The 20105-nt window shown below is 36.6% G+C and overlaps 1 protein-coding gene across 5 annotated transcripts in view; it reads right to left on the bottom strand.

The window, feature by feature from the left end:
* ZBBX (zinc finger B-box domain containing) overlaps window positions 1-19514 on the bottom strand; it is a 119226-nt gene extending 99712 nt beyond the window's left edge. For 2 of the 5 annotated variants that reach the window (XR_008297836.1, XM_027061485.2), the window contains exons 1-5: window positions 19440-19512; window positions 18006-18086; window positions 11984-12122; window positions 7155-7268; window positions 4726-4816 (exon numbers count right to left, since the gene is read on the bottom strand). Coding sequence is in view for 2 of the 5 variants with exons in the window: in XM_027061485.2 (XP_026917286.2) it covers window positions 4726-4816; window positions 7155-7268; window positions 11984-12051 (273 nt within the window). In the remaining 3 variants the exon portion in view is untranslated. Of the gene's footprint in view, window positions 1-171; window positions 539-4725; window positions 4817-7154; window positions 7269-11983; window positions 12123-18005; window positions 18087-18940; window positions 19236-19439 lie in introns of those variants that run through there. The other 3 variants (XR_008297837.1, XM_053221237.1, XR_008297838.1) reach the window with 3 other exon arrangements.
* Window positions 19515-20105: the final 591 nt, after the last annotated feature.

The following is a 20105-nucleotide window of genomic DNA, read 5'->3' as shown; positions in this document are numbered from 1 at the left end:
CAAAAGTTCACGTTAACCGGACCCATCTTTCCTCAGACACAACTTTTTTCCAGAGAACTCTCCAGAGGAACTTAATTCCATTTCTACTCCCTCTCACTCATCAGGAGAGAAGAAAATTTTTCTCCCTGTTTGCTCCTCAGTGCTGCTTCCAGAATATTGCTCTGATCTCACCATTCAGCAAAGTTGCCTCTACTGAAGCTCCTCGCCATTCGTTTATTGTCTTTATCAACATCCAGGATCCTCCTCCACCGTAACTTCAGCAATCTGCTCAGTATTTCTCTCCATCACAGTTCTGGGTGATGATCGTGAAGAATTCAATGTTCATGTTCACCTGACATCCTGATGTTCAAAACCCTCCAATATGCTGACTACTCTGACCATCTGAGTCCCTCTTCAGCCACCTGACCATTATGACCAAACCTTAAACCTAAGCAGCAATCTGAATGGTCACACCTTTAAAAGCCCAAAACTCAGAGTTTCTCAGTGCTAACCATGATCACCTTACCTTCTTCCTCTTAGACCTCCCATATCTACCAACCATTGTGATGAAATAATCCTGACTGGATCCCCCACAAATCCATGCTCTTATGGCTCTTCAGCAGTCTACTAACTCATTTCATGTTAAATCTCAATCATGATTCCCACAGTGCCTATGTCAAACTTTCTTCTTTCCAAAAGACTCACATTTACCCCACTTCCCTTCCTTATTGTGAGCAGATGATCTTGCCTTCAAATTTACTAAGAATGTTGAGATCTTCCCATTAAAATCTTTCCACAGCTTCCTGCCTTACCTCTTGTCAAATGCAATCTCTAAAAATTTACCTTTACTGCCACCTATTTTCTCTTCCATCTTTTTTATCAGATAAAATGTGTTCTCTTTCCATTGGTTAAGGTCTCCTTAATGAGCTGTCTCTTCAAAGACTAACCTCCAGCAATTGGCACCTCTCTCTCTTGCATCTTCAATCTTTCCTCCACTAGTGAGTCCATCCCTCAACTACAAACTGGCTACATCTCTGTGATTCTGGAAAACAATACACAGTTGACTCTTGAACAATATGGGGGTTGGGGCACGATTTTTTGATTCCCCCCAAACTTAACTACTAATAGCCTACTGTTAATTGAAAGTTTTACAGATAACATAAACAGTCAATTAGCACCTATTTTGTATGCTATTATATTATATACTGTGTTCTTACAATAAAGTAAGCTAGAGAAAAGAAAATGTCATTAAGAAAGTCATAACGTAGAAAAAATACATTTAAGTACTGTACCTACATTTATTGAAAAAATCTGCATACAAATGGACCTGCACTGTTCAAATCTGTGTTGTTCAAAGGTCATCTGTAATAAAGTCTTTCCTTGATCCTGTTAAATCCTTGAGAGGTGGCGCTCTGTTCTCATTCTCAGTGCAACATTTGTCTTTACTCATTATCACCCACCTTTCTTTTTTTAACTGCTTGAAATGTATTTTTCCATCTAATAACCCAAATATCAAATCAGTGGGTTTTTTTTTTAATTTTCATTCTCCATAAACATTTTTTAGTGTGATCTTCAGCCAATGTTACAATTGGTTTCAGACAGATAACTTCAACATTGCTTAAAACTCTATGAAGTAGCAAGTATTGTTATATATGTTTACAAATATGGTAACAGGAGCTCAGAAAAGTTCAGTGACTTGCCTAAAATCATAGAGCTAATGAAATGAGTCAGGATCTTAATCTATATAGACTAACACAGGATTTCTTGACCTTGATACCATTGACATTTTAGGACAAATAATTCTTTGTTGGGGGGCTGCCCAGGGTATTATAGGGTGAATAGCAGCACCCCTGGCCTGTAGCTACTACCTATCATTAACCAAAAACCACAAACCAAAAACTCTCTTGGTGGTGATAAAAAAAATGTCTCCAGACATTGCCAAACATCTCCTCGGGGACAAATCTGTCCCCTTTTGAGAAACACTGGTCTAAAATCACAGTCAAAACTTTTCTCACCACACAACGTATAGAACAATGTTGACATCTCCATACTTTCTAAAAGCACCCTCCTTTACCTTCGTTTTTTTATGAAATCACATTACTTTGATTCTACTGCTACCATTCTTCCGCTTCTCAGGCTCCCTTTACTGGAGAGCTGGCAAATTAACTTAGAACCAGCACGAAAGCCTACATTCCAAATCTTGGCCCTGACACTTGACCTTGAGCAAGTTAACTTCTTTGATGTTAAATTACTTCATCTGTGGAATTGGAAAAATAACAACTGCCTCTTAAGAGTGATACAAGCACTTAATGAGATAAAACAGGAAAAGCAGCTAAACTGTTGACTGGTATAAAATAGTGAATAAATATTAAAGTTCTCTTTTACCTCCATATTCCTTGAGCTTTATCCTTCCCACATGCCCTTTCTGAGCTTTATCCTTTATACCTTTCTTCTCCTTTTTATAAGTTCTTAAGAAGCACATTTACTCCCTTGGCTTCAACTAACACATGAGAATTCAAACAAAATCCTAAATCTTCAAAATTGCTAGGCAGAACTTAAATGTCCTCAACAACAACAACAAAAGAGATTTAAACAGGTGAGGTGATGGACGTGTTAATTAACCTTATGGGTGAAATCTTTCCACAATATATACATACATCAAATCATCATGTTGTACATTTTAAATTATCTTAATTATACCTCAATAAAGCTGGGAAAAGAAGGAGAAGAAGGAAGGAAAGAAAGAAAGAATGGACAAAGGAAAGAAAGGAGGGAAGAAAGAAGGAGGGAGAGAGGGAGGGATCTCTAAATCCCAAACTGTTTTCCAACCTCCTACTTTACTCTACTTCCTAGTCAATCCAGCCTGGAATATCACTTATACATTTGAATTCCTCCTTTTCTTTCTCATTGCTTTTTTGGTTCCATAGTTTTATTCATTTTACTTTTGCTATATTCGAATACAGACTCTTCTCATTTGACCTTTAGATTCTTTTAATAGTCTTCTAAATAGTCCATTGGCCTCTATAGTAGTGGCCTCCAAAGTAGCATGTATGCATGTTTGAGGGAGCTCAAGAAAAATCCAGAAAGTAGAAGAGAATTTCTATTTATGTTTATGTCATCCTTAACTAATGTCTATATTTTGTCTCACAATGCACATGATATATTAGTAAACTATTATGTATATAAATAAATTCTATTCATAAACAAATAAAAAGTTCATGTATAGAAAAGTCCATGCTCAAAATACATTCTTGATTTATGTGGACATGATCAAAACAGTTTTGATATCATTTGTTCTATACTCTGTATTTATAAACTCCAAATGCACTCCATATTTAAACAAGATCAGGCACCTTAAGTCATTACCTTAATCTTAACTATCCTCCTGCTCAAAAACTGTCCAGGAATTCCATTCCCACAGTGAAAACGTCAAGACTCCTAACTCTGGTATTCAAGACCTTCCCTCCTGCCCATTCTCACTTTCTACACCCACCTTCTACAGCTCTCCAAACCCCATGTTTCCACATCTTTTGACTCAATTATGAGGTTTGTGGGGACTGGCATTATGATTTATTCATCATTTTTTCCTTACAAAGACATCTAGGAGACTCTCAAATATTTGTAGAACTAAAGTATTTTTTCCCAAGCACAGATGGTCCATATACTAAATATTGATATATTTAATCAAAATTATATACAAAAATTACATACTGACTTAATCTATAAATATTTTCATATGCACATTATCTTTCACATTGGATAAGGATCTCCTTGTGAACAAGGATAATGCACTATATGACAAAGGAGGCACTTAACAAATGTTATTGAATAAATAAGTCAATAATCACAAAGTCAGCATTTTTAATATGTTATAGTTCAATAATATCTGAAACATGGAATGCTATCTCAGAAAGATAATGAAAAATGGGAAGTGGACTATAAAACTTTTAATCCAAAAATTAAAGAAACATATCTCAGTAAGAGAATGACAGTAAAGAACAAAATGCTTTTTTGAAGCCAAAAACGTTAGAAGCACCAAGTAAGATGTTTGTAGATGCCAACTGGCCCAAAGAAAGTTGGATATCAGGTATATTAAAAATAAAGAGGAGTATATAAGCTAAAACTTACAAAGTCACGGATCTTGTGCTAAACAATCCAGAAACAAAACAGCTTTCCCTACATAAAGTCACTCATCTGATTTTAACCTTACATATAATCTAATGTTATATTTTACGACACACAGTTAAGAAAAAGGAATTCTACATCTGGGAAACCTGAAGGCAGCCTTTCCTCAGGTATCTCCACACATGGAATCAACAGTATATGAATAATAATTATTATTCAAGTAGAACATAAACACATGAAACAAATGTGATCTAATAAAAAGGCAGGAAAAAAGTCTGTCCTTCGTTACATCAAATAACCTAGCTTTCACTTTAATATAAAACCACATAGTTGTATTTCACATACTTGAAACCAAAACTGAACTGCATGAAAAAAATTCAGTTTAGAAAAATGCTACTCAATATGAATTTTTTAAAATCAACTTGTAGATGAGAAACAAATATATCTGAATAATGAAAGCTACATATTAACCCATAAAAATTAATCACAATCCAATAATATGTGAAGTTGTTAAAATAAGATTAGTGGGTTCTTAAGTATGGAAGGGAATACAAGATCTAAAAATTAATTTCTATCTCTTTACTTGGTAAATTCCCTGAGAATCAAATGGCATTTTCTTACCTTAATAATATTTCCTTTACTTTGTGACATTATGTGTGATTGATTACTCAATTTTCCCACTTGCCCAGATTTCCAGTGATATCCACTTGACCTTCAGTATATATAAATAGAGGACAAAATGTAATTACTAAATACATTTCTCCTTTTAATGAAAACAAATATATTTTCCCTGTTTGAAGAAATGAAATTCAGTCATTAACATGTAACAGATCACCACAAAAGGAAAATGAAATATCAATAATGCCACGATAGCCTTGGTAATTCTAAAATATGGCTCTACCATATTTGGAACTTTTGAGAAGAAATGAATAAAAGTAAAATGTCCAAACACAGATGAAGAATTTCATTTTTTAGACATTTACAATGACTAACGATACCTTTACTGATTTATAGGAAATTTTGCAGATTGCCATGCAGTTTTAAAAGCTAAGGGTCCACAGGTATAAAGAGGAAAAGGAAGCAAAACAATACCGAAAACAGCAGATGTACTAAGTGATGAATCCCGTATTTAAGACTACAGATCAGCTCCCACACTGAAAGGTAAAGAGAAGGCAAAGAAGGCGAACTGTTTAGCTGATGGCTTTCAAAGCACTTTTGAGTCTCACAGAATTTTTTGAAGTCAACAGGGCAGAAATCCAATTCTCACTTAAAAAATAATGAGACAAAACTTGGCCAAGGTCACAGAGACAATAAATAATAAAGTCAAGGTCAGAACACTGAACTTCTATCTTCCTGACCAATGAGTGGCAGGTTCTCATTCTGGCTATAACATTTATTATCTTTGTGGCCTTAGAAAAACACTTAACTCTTATGAAAACTCCATCAAGCTTCAGAACATTTTTAAAAACATCCCCAGCTAATGAAAACACACTCGAGTCTGATTTCAGGAACTCTGATTCACAGATATTTCATTATCCATTGAGAAGTGCAAACTAAGCTCATCGGATCATTATAATAACAGCAACAAAATATACAATATACTTTGTCACCTGGGATGACATATGACATTGAGATGCTTGATTAAATCAATGTTCTGGTTATTAGAGGGAGTGTATGTATGTGTCATGAGTATTTTCCAAAGAGTCATACTTTAAAGATAAATACTACTGGAGATATAGTAAATTCTGAATTTTCTTTAATGGTTCAGAAGATATTTCATAGATATTTGATGATCATCCCTTGGAGCACCAAACAAAGCAAATTTAATATACAAAAAGCCTGGCAATATTTAGTACCAGCCAAAGCACATGAGACATGAACTGTCATTCTCTGTAGGAAAAAGTTATACATTTTTGAAGCCTATTTGAAAGACAATTTCTCCAATATCTACCAAGATCTAAACTGCATATATACTTTGATCTAAAATTACACAGGTAAGAATTTAATCCTTTGATACTCTTGCATATGTAAGCAAAATATATATATAGAAGCATATTCATGGCAGCATTTATAATTATAAAATAGGGAATATTTAAATAAAGATGTCAAAAATATGCAGAGAAATATTACATAGCCATTAAAAGAATGAGATCACTTGTGTTCTGATGTGGCAACAGCACTAAGATATATTAAGTAAAAAAAATAGAGTATGAGTCATTTTATAGATAACCTCACTTGTACAAACATAAATGACAAGTCAGATATACACACACACATTCATACACACACGCACATATATATACATATATGCTTATACAAAGATAAGATATTTGTGGTGGGGAAAAAAAACCTTAATTATTAAAAGCAGTGCTACAAATGGGCTGGGAGTAGCCCAGAGCAAAGAAGATATCATTTCCATTACAAAACTATCAATTCTGTTTGATTTGTGTCATATAGATTTATTATTTGTGTAATAAAGGACAATTCTCAGTACGATGAGCACAGATATAAAGCACAATATTGGAGAGTGCTCATTAATAAAATTTCAGCTAAAGCACATTCATCTAAAAATATTTTAAACACACTTGAGGGTTTGAATGATTCTTATATACGAACATGTAAACTCCTGCCTCCCAAAAGTTTTTCATAAATAAAAATGACCTTAAACATAAACTGGTGATCTCCTACGGATGGCACTTTTATGACAGTAAAGGCTGTGTTGCTGTGCTAAACATCTCAGGCTACAAATGGTTCAGAAGAGTCATGTAAGAAGAGAAATAAGAAAGTGTAAGACCAAAGAACATTCAAACAACAAAACAAAAACAAAAACAAAAAAACAAACACAAGTAATGGTAATTTTAAAAAGCAGCATGCCTTCTATAAAGGACACAAATAGAAAAAGTAGGAGAAATTTGATACTATTTGTTCAACAGGAAAAGCCAGAAATCATTCATTCAAGGCAGATCTTTGTTGAAATGACAAGGATATATGAAATATTTCCTTACACAACTCAGTTTATTCCTCTCAAATCCCCTAAAAATGTCACTTACCCTCTTTCTTCCTTTTCTCTGCTCCAAATTGATTGGAATTCCTGTAGTTTCTTTTCCATTTGTTGGTTCTCCAACTCTAACTGTATCTTCTCCATCCTCAGTTCCTGAGCATTTCTGAGTATTAGTTAAACACAGAATGTTCATTTGTGGGAAACAAACAAAAACAAGGCAAAATAATTTTATATAATCTTTTGCCCTTAATTAAAATTATGAATAGTAAATAAGTGATGGAGTATCCTAATTACTTCCTTTGCATTCTGTGAAATACAGTTTCTAAAGTTAGCATTTGCCTCCCATTAACATTCTCCTTAAGGTATGTAACTCTTCAAATGTCAGATTTTTGTTTTTCCTATTACACTGCGAGAGATTTCAAATCATAATTCACTTTCCATATGAACTCTGTCTTCGTATATGCACAAATATTTATACTATATAAATAGAAAGCAAAAGACAAAACATTTTCTAATTTTCATACTGTCTTTCCTCTAAAGAATTCAAGTAGTTGGAAGAATACTGTTTAAAGTATCTAATCTTTTCTCTACAGAATACACATTTTTGCTGACCTGATCATCTTAGAAACCTTCAATAAATTTCTACCTCTATGTTGTATAATACAAAGAAAGCAAGAAAGAGAATGAGAGAGAGAGAGAGAGAGAGAGAGAGAGAGAGAGAGAGAGAGAAAGAAAGAAAGAAAGAAAGAAAGAAAGAAAGAAAGAAAGAAAGAAAGAAAGAAAAAGAAAGGGAGAAAGCAGAGCCTGTTTAGGGCCTATTAGGGAGAAAGCACCCATTGAGGGCCTCTGTACAGGAGCTATTACATTAAAGGGATTGAATGTGAACTGGGCCAAGTCTCACCTATTGTTTCCTCTGAAAGAAAGCAGTAAAAAAAGAACTTTTTGAGGACAGACGAGAGCCCCCTTACAGATTCTTGTGCAAGAGATTTTGATAATAATACCTGAAGCTCATCGAACATTTGACACAAGCCATTTTCTTCATTTTACAGTTCTGGTCTCTTGTCAGTATTAGTCACTGTGTTCAATAGGTCTATGCCAACCTAGTTCTCTAGCTTTTATTATCTATCTGAGTTTAAATCTCTTTCATTGTTATTACATCAGTGTTTGACTATAATCAAGTATAGTGCGTCCCCAAGGATTCAATGACAAGCAATCAAAATAAGAATAATGGAAATGAGAAAAGGCCACTAACTTATATAAACAGTCACCAAAAAGCAAGCACCAAAGCGGACACAATCCAGAGAGGTACATGGAAGGTTAAAGGAGGCAAACCACTCTGCCAGTGGGTTCAGAGAAGCTGGTAAAGATACTGATGGAGAGGCACTATTTTCACTTTATCCATTCCACAAGGAGTACTTCAGCCCTTAGTACAAACAAGGACTGTGGTGACAGGACATGTAATAGGAGGTGAGAGGATATGAGACCCAGTGGAGATTCCAGTACAGAGAGGAACACAGACACACATGAAGGTAAACGAAATATGGTTATAATGGTGCTGTCACTGGAGAAGTACCTGGAGGTACCCGAACACACAGGGCATATGCCCAGCTGAAGGGATGGCAAGAGCAGTTCCTGGAGAAAGTGAGGTCTGAGCTGAGCCTCAGGGATGAAAGGACCTTGGGGAAGTCAAAGGGAAGTGGGGAGAGCAATGTTCTAAGAAGAGAGAAAAGTGTGGGCACAGGGAGAAACAGGTGATATGTGGGTCAAGGCACCAGAGGTTCCACGTGACCAGGCATTCTGTGAAGGAGGGGGAAGTGGTAAGAAATGGAATTGCTGATGTGGAGGGTGACCAGATCATGAAGGGCCATGTAGGCCATGATGAGGATTTGTATTCTGTAAGTGATGAGAACCATCAAAGGTTTTTAACAGAATTGATTTTAGAAAGATCACTCTGACTACAGAATGGAAAATTAGAGGGTGTAAGGCTGAAAGGCAAGTCAAGGCCGCCAGTTGGGATACTATTTCAAGAAGCCTAATAATAGAGAGATGATGCTGGTCTGACTGGATAGAGACAATGGAGAGAAAAATGAGAGCATTTGACAACTCTAAGGAAATAGAATTAACTGGACTTGGAGACTGACCAGAAGCAGGGGACTCACCAGGAAAGAGAAAGGAAAGAATCTAAGACAATCATAGGGTTCTTACTCGGGCAAACAGGAGGATAATGATGCCTAGATCACTTTGCAATGGAATGGGGACATAGTTTAGGATTGATACCTGAGCTGGTCTCCCCGCCCAAAGTCTCAATGGCCCACAACACTTTTCACATGGCTTCCAGAGGAAGAGTTTGAAGAGTACAAATGTGATTGTGTTACTCACTTGCTTAGAAAACTTTTAATGTTTTGAAGTCCCCACTGTGGTAGAGGAAAGGAATGAGACTGGAAAAAAAAAAAAAAGAAAAAACCAGCTTACTGACCAAGTGTTCAAGTTGATGGGATGCTATGGGTCTGAAATAAGACATGCGTTCCTCCTGGAAACAGCTTCAGACACAGAGTGGGGTGGAGCGGGGTGGGGGGGGGAGGGGCATGTGGTGCAGGTAAGGCCACTGAGGAAAACTAAGGTTGATCCTGCAGAAACCAGGTCAACCCAACAAATGCAAGGGCCAGAAATAACCTACTGAAATGAGCTGGGGGCTGGGAAAGAGAAAGACAAATGTTGGAGAACACCAAAATGTCAGACAAGGTCAAGATAATCATTAAGATAGTATCAAATGAGCAGAGGCTTGGAATAAGGAAAGGGTAAGAAAGGGAACTCCAAAGATATTAACATAGAGTGGGTGTTCCTGTCCTAGCTTTTGTAGGTTGCTGATCATGGGTGGATCAAAGCCCTAAAGGCCATGAAACAGTGATTCCCCCTCCCTTCCAAAATAAATTCCAAACTCCTTAGTGTGGCATAGAGGTTAATTTACTATCTATACAATCCTTCCCTTCTCTCCAAATCTGTTCTCTGTCCCATAAATTGCTGCATGTGTCTGAAAGTTCCCAAAGTATGTGGCCTCTGTGCCTTTGCACAAGTTTTCCCCAGTAACTACCCAAATAACTGCATCTTTCAGGCAAAGCTTGGTGACCTCCTCACCCCTGCCCCAGCAGTTTATGCTTTCTCATCATACCATGCTTCACAACATACTGTAAATGTGATTCTATCTATTCACATCCTCCACAAGCTACCTGAGAGCAAAGGTTGTGTCTTCTTACTTTTATGTCCACCATTCCCTATCACAGTGTGTAGAATACATGCAATTAATGTTTGTTGGATGAATGGTTTATAAGTATATAAACACAGACTTGAAACATATGACCATAATCAAATTATGTACGTCCCCTTTTCTTTTTACACAAAAAAAGGAAAATTGGTAATAGTAGCAATGGGATTGCTCTCCCTCCCTCCAAAAAATGGTAAAAATAATACAGATGATACTGAACAATAGGAGTTTGAACTGCATGGGTCCACTTACACACAATTGTTTTTGATAAATACAGTACGGTGTTGTCTTTTCCCTTCTTTATGAATTTCTTAATAACATTTTCTTCTCTCTAGCTTACTTTTTTGTAAGAATACATTATATAACACCTATAACATACAAAATATGCATTAATTGACTATTTATACTACCCATAAGGTCTCTAGTCAAGAGTAGGCTATTGGTTGTTAAGTTTTGAGGGTGTCAAAAGTTCTGGATTTTTGACTGTGCTAGGGGGTTAGTGTTCCCAATCCTTGTTGTTGTTCAAGGGTGAACTGTACTGAGATTGCCATATATTTTTATAACATTTTCCAGCTTACACATGCTCTTACACACAATTATCTCAAAAGTGAAGGAAGAATTAGGAAAGTGTGAAGACACTGAATAACCACAGGACTGTTGATCTGATTCAGGGAACTCAAAACAGATTAAAAATTGACAGTCTGGGGGCACTTGGGTGACTCAGTTGGTTGAGCGTCCGACTTCAGTTCAGGTCATGATCCCACCATCCGTGAGTTTGAGCCCCGCGTCAGGCTCTGTGCCGACAGCTTGGAGCCTGGAACCTGCTTCATATTCTGTGTCTCCCTCTCTCTCTGTCCCTCCCCTCACCGCATCTTGCTCTCTCTCTCTCTCTCTCTCTCTCTCAAAAATAAAAACATTAAAAAAAATTTTTAATCGACAGTCTGTCCCCAACCCAGACTGACTGACCCTTACTGATTTCTGAGAGGAAGGCCTTGGGAATTTCCAGTGACACTAGATGATCTCAAAGGGAAGCAGTATATTGAAACTTCCCATACCCCTGCCATGTCATAAAATTCCCAAGATACCAGAATTGCCTGGTTCTAGCTGAATGCGTTCACAAGGCAATCCAAGACAGATAGTATCCTTCCAAGACAAAGATGAATTCAACATACTGTCCCTTAATAGGTGAAGTGCAGGGATAGTTAGTACCCTCTATTCTCTATTTAAAGGTCTCTCAGCCCAACAGTCTCCGTAAATTTCAGGGTCTTTCAGTTTCTTTAGGGTGATTCTTTTTAATTCTGAATAAGTGTCACAAAACTATTTGTAACTTTCTGTTCGACTGCTTCAATAGTCAATAAACCCAAACTTCATTTATCACTTTTCATTTTGATATTGTGGCAGAAATAATTTTAGTCCTCATTTTTTAAACTATTAGGGATTTAAAATATTTCAAACCTACTCTCTTATAGATAAAAATGCACCAATGTAAAGCAAATGGAGAAAAGAACTCAAAAATTTAAGTTCAACTCTACACAGCCTCATATAAAAAAAATACTTTAAATTACAGAAATGTTAGCAATTATTTTTACTTAAGTAATAAATATATATACACTTACTTGTATTTTAGTTTTACGGAATTTCCAGGTTTCCCCCATGGAAGAACTACAAAATCTTTGGTGTTCATGATTACTGCCTTTTTTTTTTCCCCTCACTGTCTTGATATTATCTAAAAATTATTGTGATTTGCAAAAACATCTGAAAAAGTAGCAGACAAAAGAATAATGTCAGAGTAAAGCAGTTAAATTACAAATTCAAAACTACATACAATTCAGACAGGTTTTAAAAACAGAAATTGTTATGAGGGGAAAAAGTTGAATCAAAGGCTAAACAATAAATACACATATGCTAAATATATCATAAGTTTGACAAATATTGATATACTAATGAAGTTATAAATATAGCATATATGATGGAATTAAAATTTTACCAATAATTTAAAGAGCCTAAATGTCCATCAATTGATGAATGGATAAAGAAATTGTGGTTTATATACACAATGGAATACTACGTGGCAATGAGAAAGAATGAAATATGGCCTTTTGTAGCAACGTGGATGGAACTGGAGAGTGTGATGCTAAGTGAAATAAGCCATACAGAGAAAGACAGATACCATATGGTTTCACTCTTATGTGGATCCTGAGAAACTTAACAGAAACCCATGGGGGAGGGGAAGAAAAAAAAAAAGAGGTTAGAGTGGAAGAGAGCCAAAGCATAAGAGACTCTTAAAAACTGAGAACTGAGGGTTGATGGGGGGTGGGAGGGAGGGGAGGGTGGGTGATGGGTATTGAGGAGGGCACCTTTTGGGATGAGCACTGGGTGTTGTATGGAAACCAATTTGACAATAAATTTCATATATTGAAAACAAAAATAAAAAAAATAAAATAAAATAAAATTCTAAGATGCTACTTAAAAAAATAATAAAATAAAATAAAATAAAATTTTACCAATAATTATATAGCAAAAGACTGTGGAAATAGTCGATTGAAAGTGAAGAATGTGGGGCTCCTGGGTGGCTCAGTCGGTTAAGTGTCCGACTTCGGCTCAGTTCATGATCCCATGGTTCGTGGGTTCAAGCCCCGCGTTGGGCTCTGCTGAATGCTTGCTACTTGCTCAGAGCCAGAAGCCTGCTTCAGTTCTGTGTCTCCTTCTCTCTCTGCCCCTCCCCCACTCGTGCTCTGTCTCTCAAAAATAAATAAATGTAAAAAATAAAAAAATTAAAAAGGAAAGTGAAGAATGTACTCATTAAGACAAGTACATACTCTGTCTCTTTCTATGGTGAAGAGTATAAAAATATAAATCAGGTTTTGTTTTCATCCAAAAATAATATACAAGGCTAAATATAGGAAAAAGAAAAGAACCTTAGAGATACAATCCAAACTCAAAACCTTTTTTTGTTCATATGTGGTAATATAAAATGAGAATTAAGGTATGTAATAATTACCCAGAGGCATTCTAATATCCTCATTCATCAAAGAAAATTTTAATGATGCTCTTTGCCTAAGATCAGAAATTAGCATATTTAGAAAGAATTTTTCAACAAGAAATGAAACAAAGAAGATTTTCTGCCTAACTCCAAGTTAACCAGAAAATTAAATTATTCAGAACACCCTATTTCCTGAGTATCCCAATTATTCATGGTTCTATAATAATTTAGTCTGTAATGCTGAATTACTGAATCACATGCACAACCATTAGGTTTTTATACGAATAAAAATTTCCAAATTCTGAACGCCCTTAAAGAAATATGAGGGCCATTGCCATAGAGTCCATAGTCTTAAATGGACAAACCATTTGATGCTGCTGGTTTTTATATGTGTTCCTATGTACTTAAAACCCCTATAAATATTTCCTTAGCTCTGCTATATGCAAGGCACTGTGTTAAGAGGCATGGAGTCAAGGCCCAAGGAGCTCCGCTGACTGGCTCAAATAGCATAGAGTCAAAAAGGGCATATAAGACCTACATATAAAAGCCACAAAATAGGGTAGAAATTATAAAGTCCATAAAACTTACAGATGTGATAATATAAGAAGAGAGAGAGAATTCAAGCTGGCTAGCATTTAAAGTGGCATTTTGAGGAGAATGGGGGCTTATATAAAAAGATATGGACTGGATGAACACTTCATACTATGAGAAAGAACAGCTCTTGAATGGGGACTAATGACTGGCTCCATTTGGTTGATATTCGGGTTACATGGAAGGGGAAAAGTAGGCATAAATTTGGACATTTAGGCTGCAGCTCAATAATGAGTGGCTTTAAATGCCAAGTTAAGGCATTTGGAATTCAATATGTAGCTAATAAGAGGCACTGAAAGTTTTAGAGGGAAAACAGAAAATAAGTCTAGAAGCTTTGCTCGAAAACTTAAGGAGAGAAGGCATCAGAATAGGAGTAACCAAATGGAAGGTTATTGTCACATGGAAACCTACATAATCAAATGTGCAATTCTTCAGTTTTGTTTCTTTGGGACACCATATCATAATTTCAATGATGCAACCACTGATCAAGACATTTTTGGAATACCTCTTTGAAACCTCCTGCAAAGTCTGTCATATACCCAACAAACATACAAATCTACTTTGTTGTGGCTCATTTAAAACTAAAAATTATAGCACTATATGCTAACTAATTTGGATGTAAATTTTAAAAAATTAAAAATTAAAAAAATATATATTGTTTGGCAGGAGTGAATACTTTATTCATTCAAATCTAGTTTCAAGTTATTCTACCTCCAAAAAATCAAATCTACCCTGAAAGGGTAGATTTTTACTACCTTGGAGAAAATTCTGAAGGAATTTATTTCTGAAGATAATTTCAAATAGAATTATACAAAATAATTTTATATTGTAAGAAAAGTAGTAGATGCATCATAAGACTAAGTGTATTTGTGCCTTCAATAAACACTTGTTGGTTTTTTTTAATTTTTTTTTAAGTATTCACTTTTGAGAGAGAGAGAGAAAGAGAGCTGGGGAAGGGCAGAGAGAGAAGGAGACACAGAATCCAAAGCAGGCTCCAGGCTCTGAGCTGTCAGCACAGAGCCAGACACGGGGCTCAAATTCCCAAAAACGCGAGATCATGACCTGAGCTGAAGTTGGATGTTCAACCAACTGAGCCACCCAGGCACCCCCAGTAAACATTTATGTAGCTACTCCTTCCTGACCTGTTTATGGGTACTGATATCACAATAGTAAATAAGATACAGTGTTTTCCCTCAAAGAACTCAAAATCAAAGGGAAAGCCACACAATGACAATACCATGGAACATTCCAACAGAAGGAAATACTTAGGAGGGACATTTAACTTGGACTCATTTCTTAAGTACCAAGTCCTCTCTCTCAAAGCTAAAATGAGTGTCAAAGAAAACTAAAGATAACCCCTGGAAAACTAAGATTTGGTTTGCTTTTGCGGAGGGAGGATACATCATCTTCTACCCCTTCTTTGTAGGTAAAAACTTTGTCTCACTTAAAAAAGACTTCAGGAATAATCCTACTCAAAGAGTCTCTATCTCTTTTTGGCATTATTTGGAAATCCAACTGCTGGACCCTAAGTCTACTGTGATAAATTTTTCAAGAAGACTTTCATACGGTTATCATTGCCACCATTATCAAAAAATAAAGTCAAAAATTATACGTGGTTTTTTAACTGGGGTGCTGGTGTGCCTAATCCCCCACATCGTTCAATGGTCAGGTGTATATGTACGTATGCATAAAGCTGAACATACACATGAAGACTGAAATGAATAAAAAAAGTCTGTAAATTTCATTAGGATGAGATGATTCAGATTTATAGCTGATAATGTGATTTAACCAATAAATGGTCTTATTTGGGGGCATTTCACTTCATTGAATGCAATTAGTAAGGCTCCCTCTCAGTTAAATGTTTTATCAAGTCACACACATAAGTCAATTTTCTCGTATGAAGAGAAAAGCAAGATTATAATTGTGAGTCATGCTGTCCCGCCTGTTTCCTTTCGTAAAACCAACAGAGTATTAGTCACCTTTCTTGGGACAGCAAGGAGATAATAATGTCAGCAGGAAGAATAGCAAAGCACAAAACTTTAGTCATTTAATGGAATCAGGGAAATAGAGATAAACTCCCTATTATGCAAACTTTGTAGTTCCACTTGTCCTTAGGTGACTCAATTTTTTTTTCTGATAATTAAATACCAAAGGTTTAATAGTTATTTGGAAAATGTTCTTGTTAACTGACTTATTAGACTGCATCATTTTTCTGTCCCCAACCTGTTTCTCCCCACATGTGTACAGATACTATGACCCAATATTGTCCATGATGGTTTGATTCTCCTTCTACATAAGTTCTCATCCTGGGAATGCAACTCAAGCATCAAGGCCGGCTACCACAGAATGGAAACAAGGAAATTATGATGATTTATACTCCTAGAAACTCAGAGTATTTATCAAGAGTTGCCATAGTCTTCTAGAATTTGCCATGACACCACTGGCAGAATGGGAGGTTTGGGAAACCACTGTTTTCAAGATAGGACAGTTTTTGTAACTGAAAACTTATCTAAGATTAGCTGATTAGTCTAATGACCTGAAATCATCTTAGACTTGAAAATTCAAAAGCCAATAAATAAGAATTTTTCCTTACTTTGACACATATTTTAAGGTCCAAAAGCCAACTCTCTTGGATGGACTAATATGTTTGCCATAGCACTTAGTTAGATACCCAAGCAAGAAATATTAAATAAAAATGAATTTCAATAAAAATGGTAGTTTTAAACTCTTAAAAAAATTGTATCCTTATTCTAAATATATATATATTTAAATATTTTTAAAAATCTAAGGAAAAGACTGATAATACATGATCCCTGGCATAGTGTCCTGTGCTTTAGTGGCCCACTAAATAAATATATATGCCATTTTCTACTAGCACAGGCCATGAAAGTAAATCAGGTGCTGACTTCTCAGCTGCACTTAACCTTTCAGCCAACCAACACAGCTGATAAACGCTGCTTCAGGGTATTAAATAGTGCCCATGGCACCCATTTTTTTTTTTTTACCTTATATGTGAAGGTTCCCTTGAGAGCAATTAAGAAAGTTTACTTTCACTCTCAAGGGGCAAGGTATCTTTTTAAAATAGTTGTCAACTAAAAATGATAAGTAATGTTAAAAGATGCTAGGTTTAATTTCAGAGGACCTTTGTGTTAGAGTGGTCTCTGAGCATGTTTATCCATGTATTAAATGATAAGAATTCCACCCCCACCCAATTTGCAGGATATCAAACAAAAGGACTCTAATTTATGGTCTGTAAATCAGCGGGCTCCTTAAGGGCCACCAGAGAGCTCCGGGTTCAGAGAAGGGGCAGCGTTAGAAACTACCCTGAGAAGGGAATGAGGGAACATCAAGGTTTTTCTCAAACCACAGCTTCTCTGACTTCATCGGTTTTCATAAGGAGCCTCTGAGTCAGATTTAATATAAACTCCTCAATAGCTTAAAAAATGTTTTAAAGGCACAACGTAAATCAATACACAATTATTATCAACTGAAAACTTCATATGATTACAAATAGCAATGAAAGTATTTAATTCATAAATTAAATTCAGAATCCTAAGCTCTTTTATATTTATCTATCCTACCCATTCTCATACAATCCACTATTATCCTAAGTGGTCTCTTCTGAATATCTTAGAAATGGGAAAATTAAGGAAAGATTGGTGACAAAGCCAGAAAGTACAATTTTATTCCCAGTCCTGTTAGCTCTTAAGACTTGAAATCTAAATTGTTCTACATCCTTAAAATGATGAATTCATATCATTCATATTCTTCTCCCTTTCATATTCTTAACCTGTCATTAAAAAGGAAATGTAGAGAAAGAACTGTTTGGCATCAGATTACCTTCTAAATTTTACAGTAATGTTTTTAAACACCGGTGAAAACCTTTTGGGTTTCAGATTGCCTCCATGTAATACAAGGTTATAAATTTCTTCTCTAAAACTTTTCCCCTTACCCAGAAGGAAAAAAAAAAAATTACTCATCTACTCTGTTCGGTACTTGAGAGCTTCAATTATGCATTCTAATTTTCCTAAGCATTATGCTTTATTTTCCACTTTTCTGCTAACCAAGTTTTATTCCATTCATTGCCAGGTTGGAAGGCCACCTCTACGATGCAGATTTCTTCCATCAAAAGTGAACTTCTCTTTCTGTAAGAACATCATGCGTATTACACTCATTTGCTATTATATGCTTCCTTGTGCTATTTTTTCGGCTTTGCTTTTATAGGTGTGGTTTCCATGAGCATCCCAAATATTTGAGGGCAGTCCTGCCACTGATCTTTGAATCCCCAGCAATTAGAAGAGTGCCTACATACAACATACTGCCAATAATAATATGCTAACTTTTAAATATTTAGCTTTTTCCTACTGCTTTGAATTTATTGCACAATCTTATGAAAAAAAATCAAACAAACACCCTCTTTCCCACTTCAAAATCTTTTTGTTTTCTTTTTTCCATGTATCCTACCAGACTCTGGTGAACATTCAACAAATATAGGAACACCTCTTCTGTGCCAGGTATCAGATTAAGCTCTGAAAAACAAGGTGAGCCAAACAGGTATAGTACGTGAAAAGAGTAGGAAAAAATTAAAAAGCAAATAAAATAACTGTGGGAAGTACGAAGTGTTTTGAAAGAAATAGACAAAAGACTTAGCTACCTACAAATAAATGTGTAATACAACTGGAAATATCATGGGAGGTCAGGCAGGCCTCTATGTAGGTTATAAAATAAGGTGATACAAAATAAGGTGGGGTTTTTGTTCTTATTTTTGTTTTCATTTTCCATAAGCATACAGTTTGCATAGTTTTAATCCTGTGTAGCCTCAAATATATACGACTTCTTTTTAATGAGTCTTGCTAACTCTGGATTTAAAAAGTCAGGCTATAAGGAAAAAAATACATAACTGAACCCATATATGAGCACCTCTAGTGCCGATTTGGGGACAGAAGGAAAAAAAAAACTCCCACAGCTTCAGATTTCTTAGGAATCTGCCACCCCTCACCTTGGGAAGCACGGACTTCTATAATACAGCGGGTGCCTGTGGCCACCCAGGCAGAAAGCAAGCTACAAAAGGGGATGTCCTACTGGATTGCCACAGAACCAAATTTCTCATAAGGCACCCCTGACTTCAAAGTATAAAAATTAAAAAAAGGGTAGCGTTTGAAAAGGTCAGGTTGTAGAGGGGGTATAATTGACAAGGCCCCGGTTTTCTTGCCTGGGGGTTCACTCTCGGTTCACCTCACAGGCTGGAAAGTTCTTTGTTTATAGAAAAAGAGTTTCATCCGGAGGCCAAGGCCGTGTCTTGCGGCCCGTGGGCCTGGCACTGTGTCAGGCACACGGCAGCGCTCAGCAAACACCTACAGGGCCGGCGCCCCAGCCCCACCCGGAACCCGGTCTACTTTCCCGCCGTCCCGCCATGCTCCCCGCACCCGGCGGACCCGTCGGTCGCCACTCCGCCCCGCCGCCCGCCCACCATAGTCATCTGCAACCTGCTGACCCACCTGGAGACCCCAGCCGCCTGCGTCACCACCGCCTGCTAGAGCTATCCCGAGCTTCCGCCTCGGTCTCCTTGGTTACCGCGTTGCCTCGGTAGCCATAGCAACCAGAACACTTGGTCCTGCCGCCATTGACCAGCAGAGGGCACAAAGGAGCCCTGACGCGAGTGGGAAGCAGGGAGAGGAACTGAAAGGAAAAGAAAGAGAGGAGAGAGAAGAGAGTGCAGGAGAGCAGGGACAGGGAAAGGACCTTCTCAGAAAGGACAGGGCTGAGAAACCCAGCAGGCCTTGAAGGCTTTCTGCTGGAAGGGCTCCTGCCACATTCCAAACCACTCTTCTAAGAGTTTTATCTGTAATATTTAATTCATCCTCTTAACGGCCCAACTTAAACCTAAGAAAATCAAGGCACAGAAAGTTTGAATAACGACCCAAAATTACAAAACTAGAAAATGGCAGACCCAAGAAGAATAACCCAAGCAGTTTAGAACTCCCACATATGTGCTCTGTTCAACTGATTATCAAAGGTCACGATAGGTAAAACCAATACTAGAATCTAGGGCTCAAGAGCTTTCTTTATACCCAAATATATGACCCATGGTGTGTGTGAATCAAATATATAGGGAGAGAGGGAGAGAGAGATAATCAACCCATGCTTCTCACACTTTTCTGTTC

The sequence above is a fragment of the Acinonyx jubatus genome, chromosome C2, assembly GCF_027475565.1.
Source record: "Acinonyx jubatus isolate Ajub_Pintada_27869175 chromosome C2, VMU_Ajub_asm_v1.0, whole genome shotgun sequence".
Lineage (NCBI taxonomy): Eukaryota > Metazoa > Chordata > Mammalia > Carnivora > Felidae > Acinonyx > Acinonyx jubatus.
Note: the sequence above shows the minus strand (reverse complement) of the source record. Positions and strands in the feature narration are given on the sequence as shown.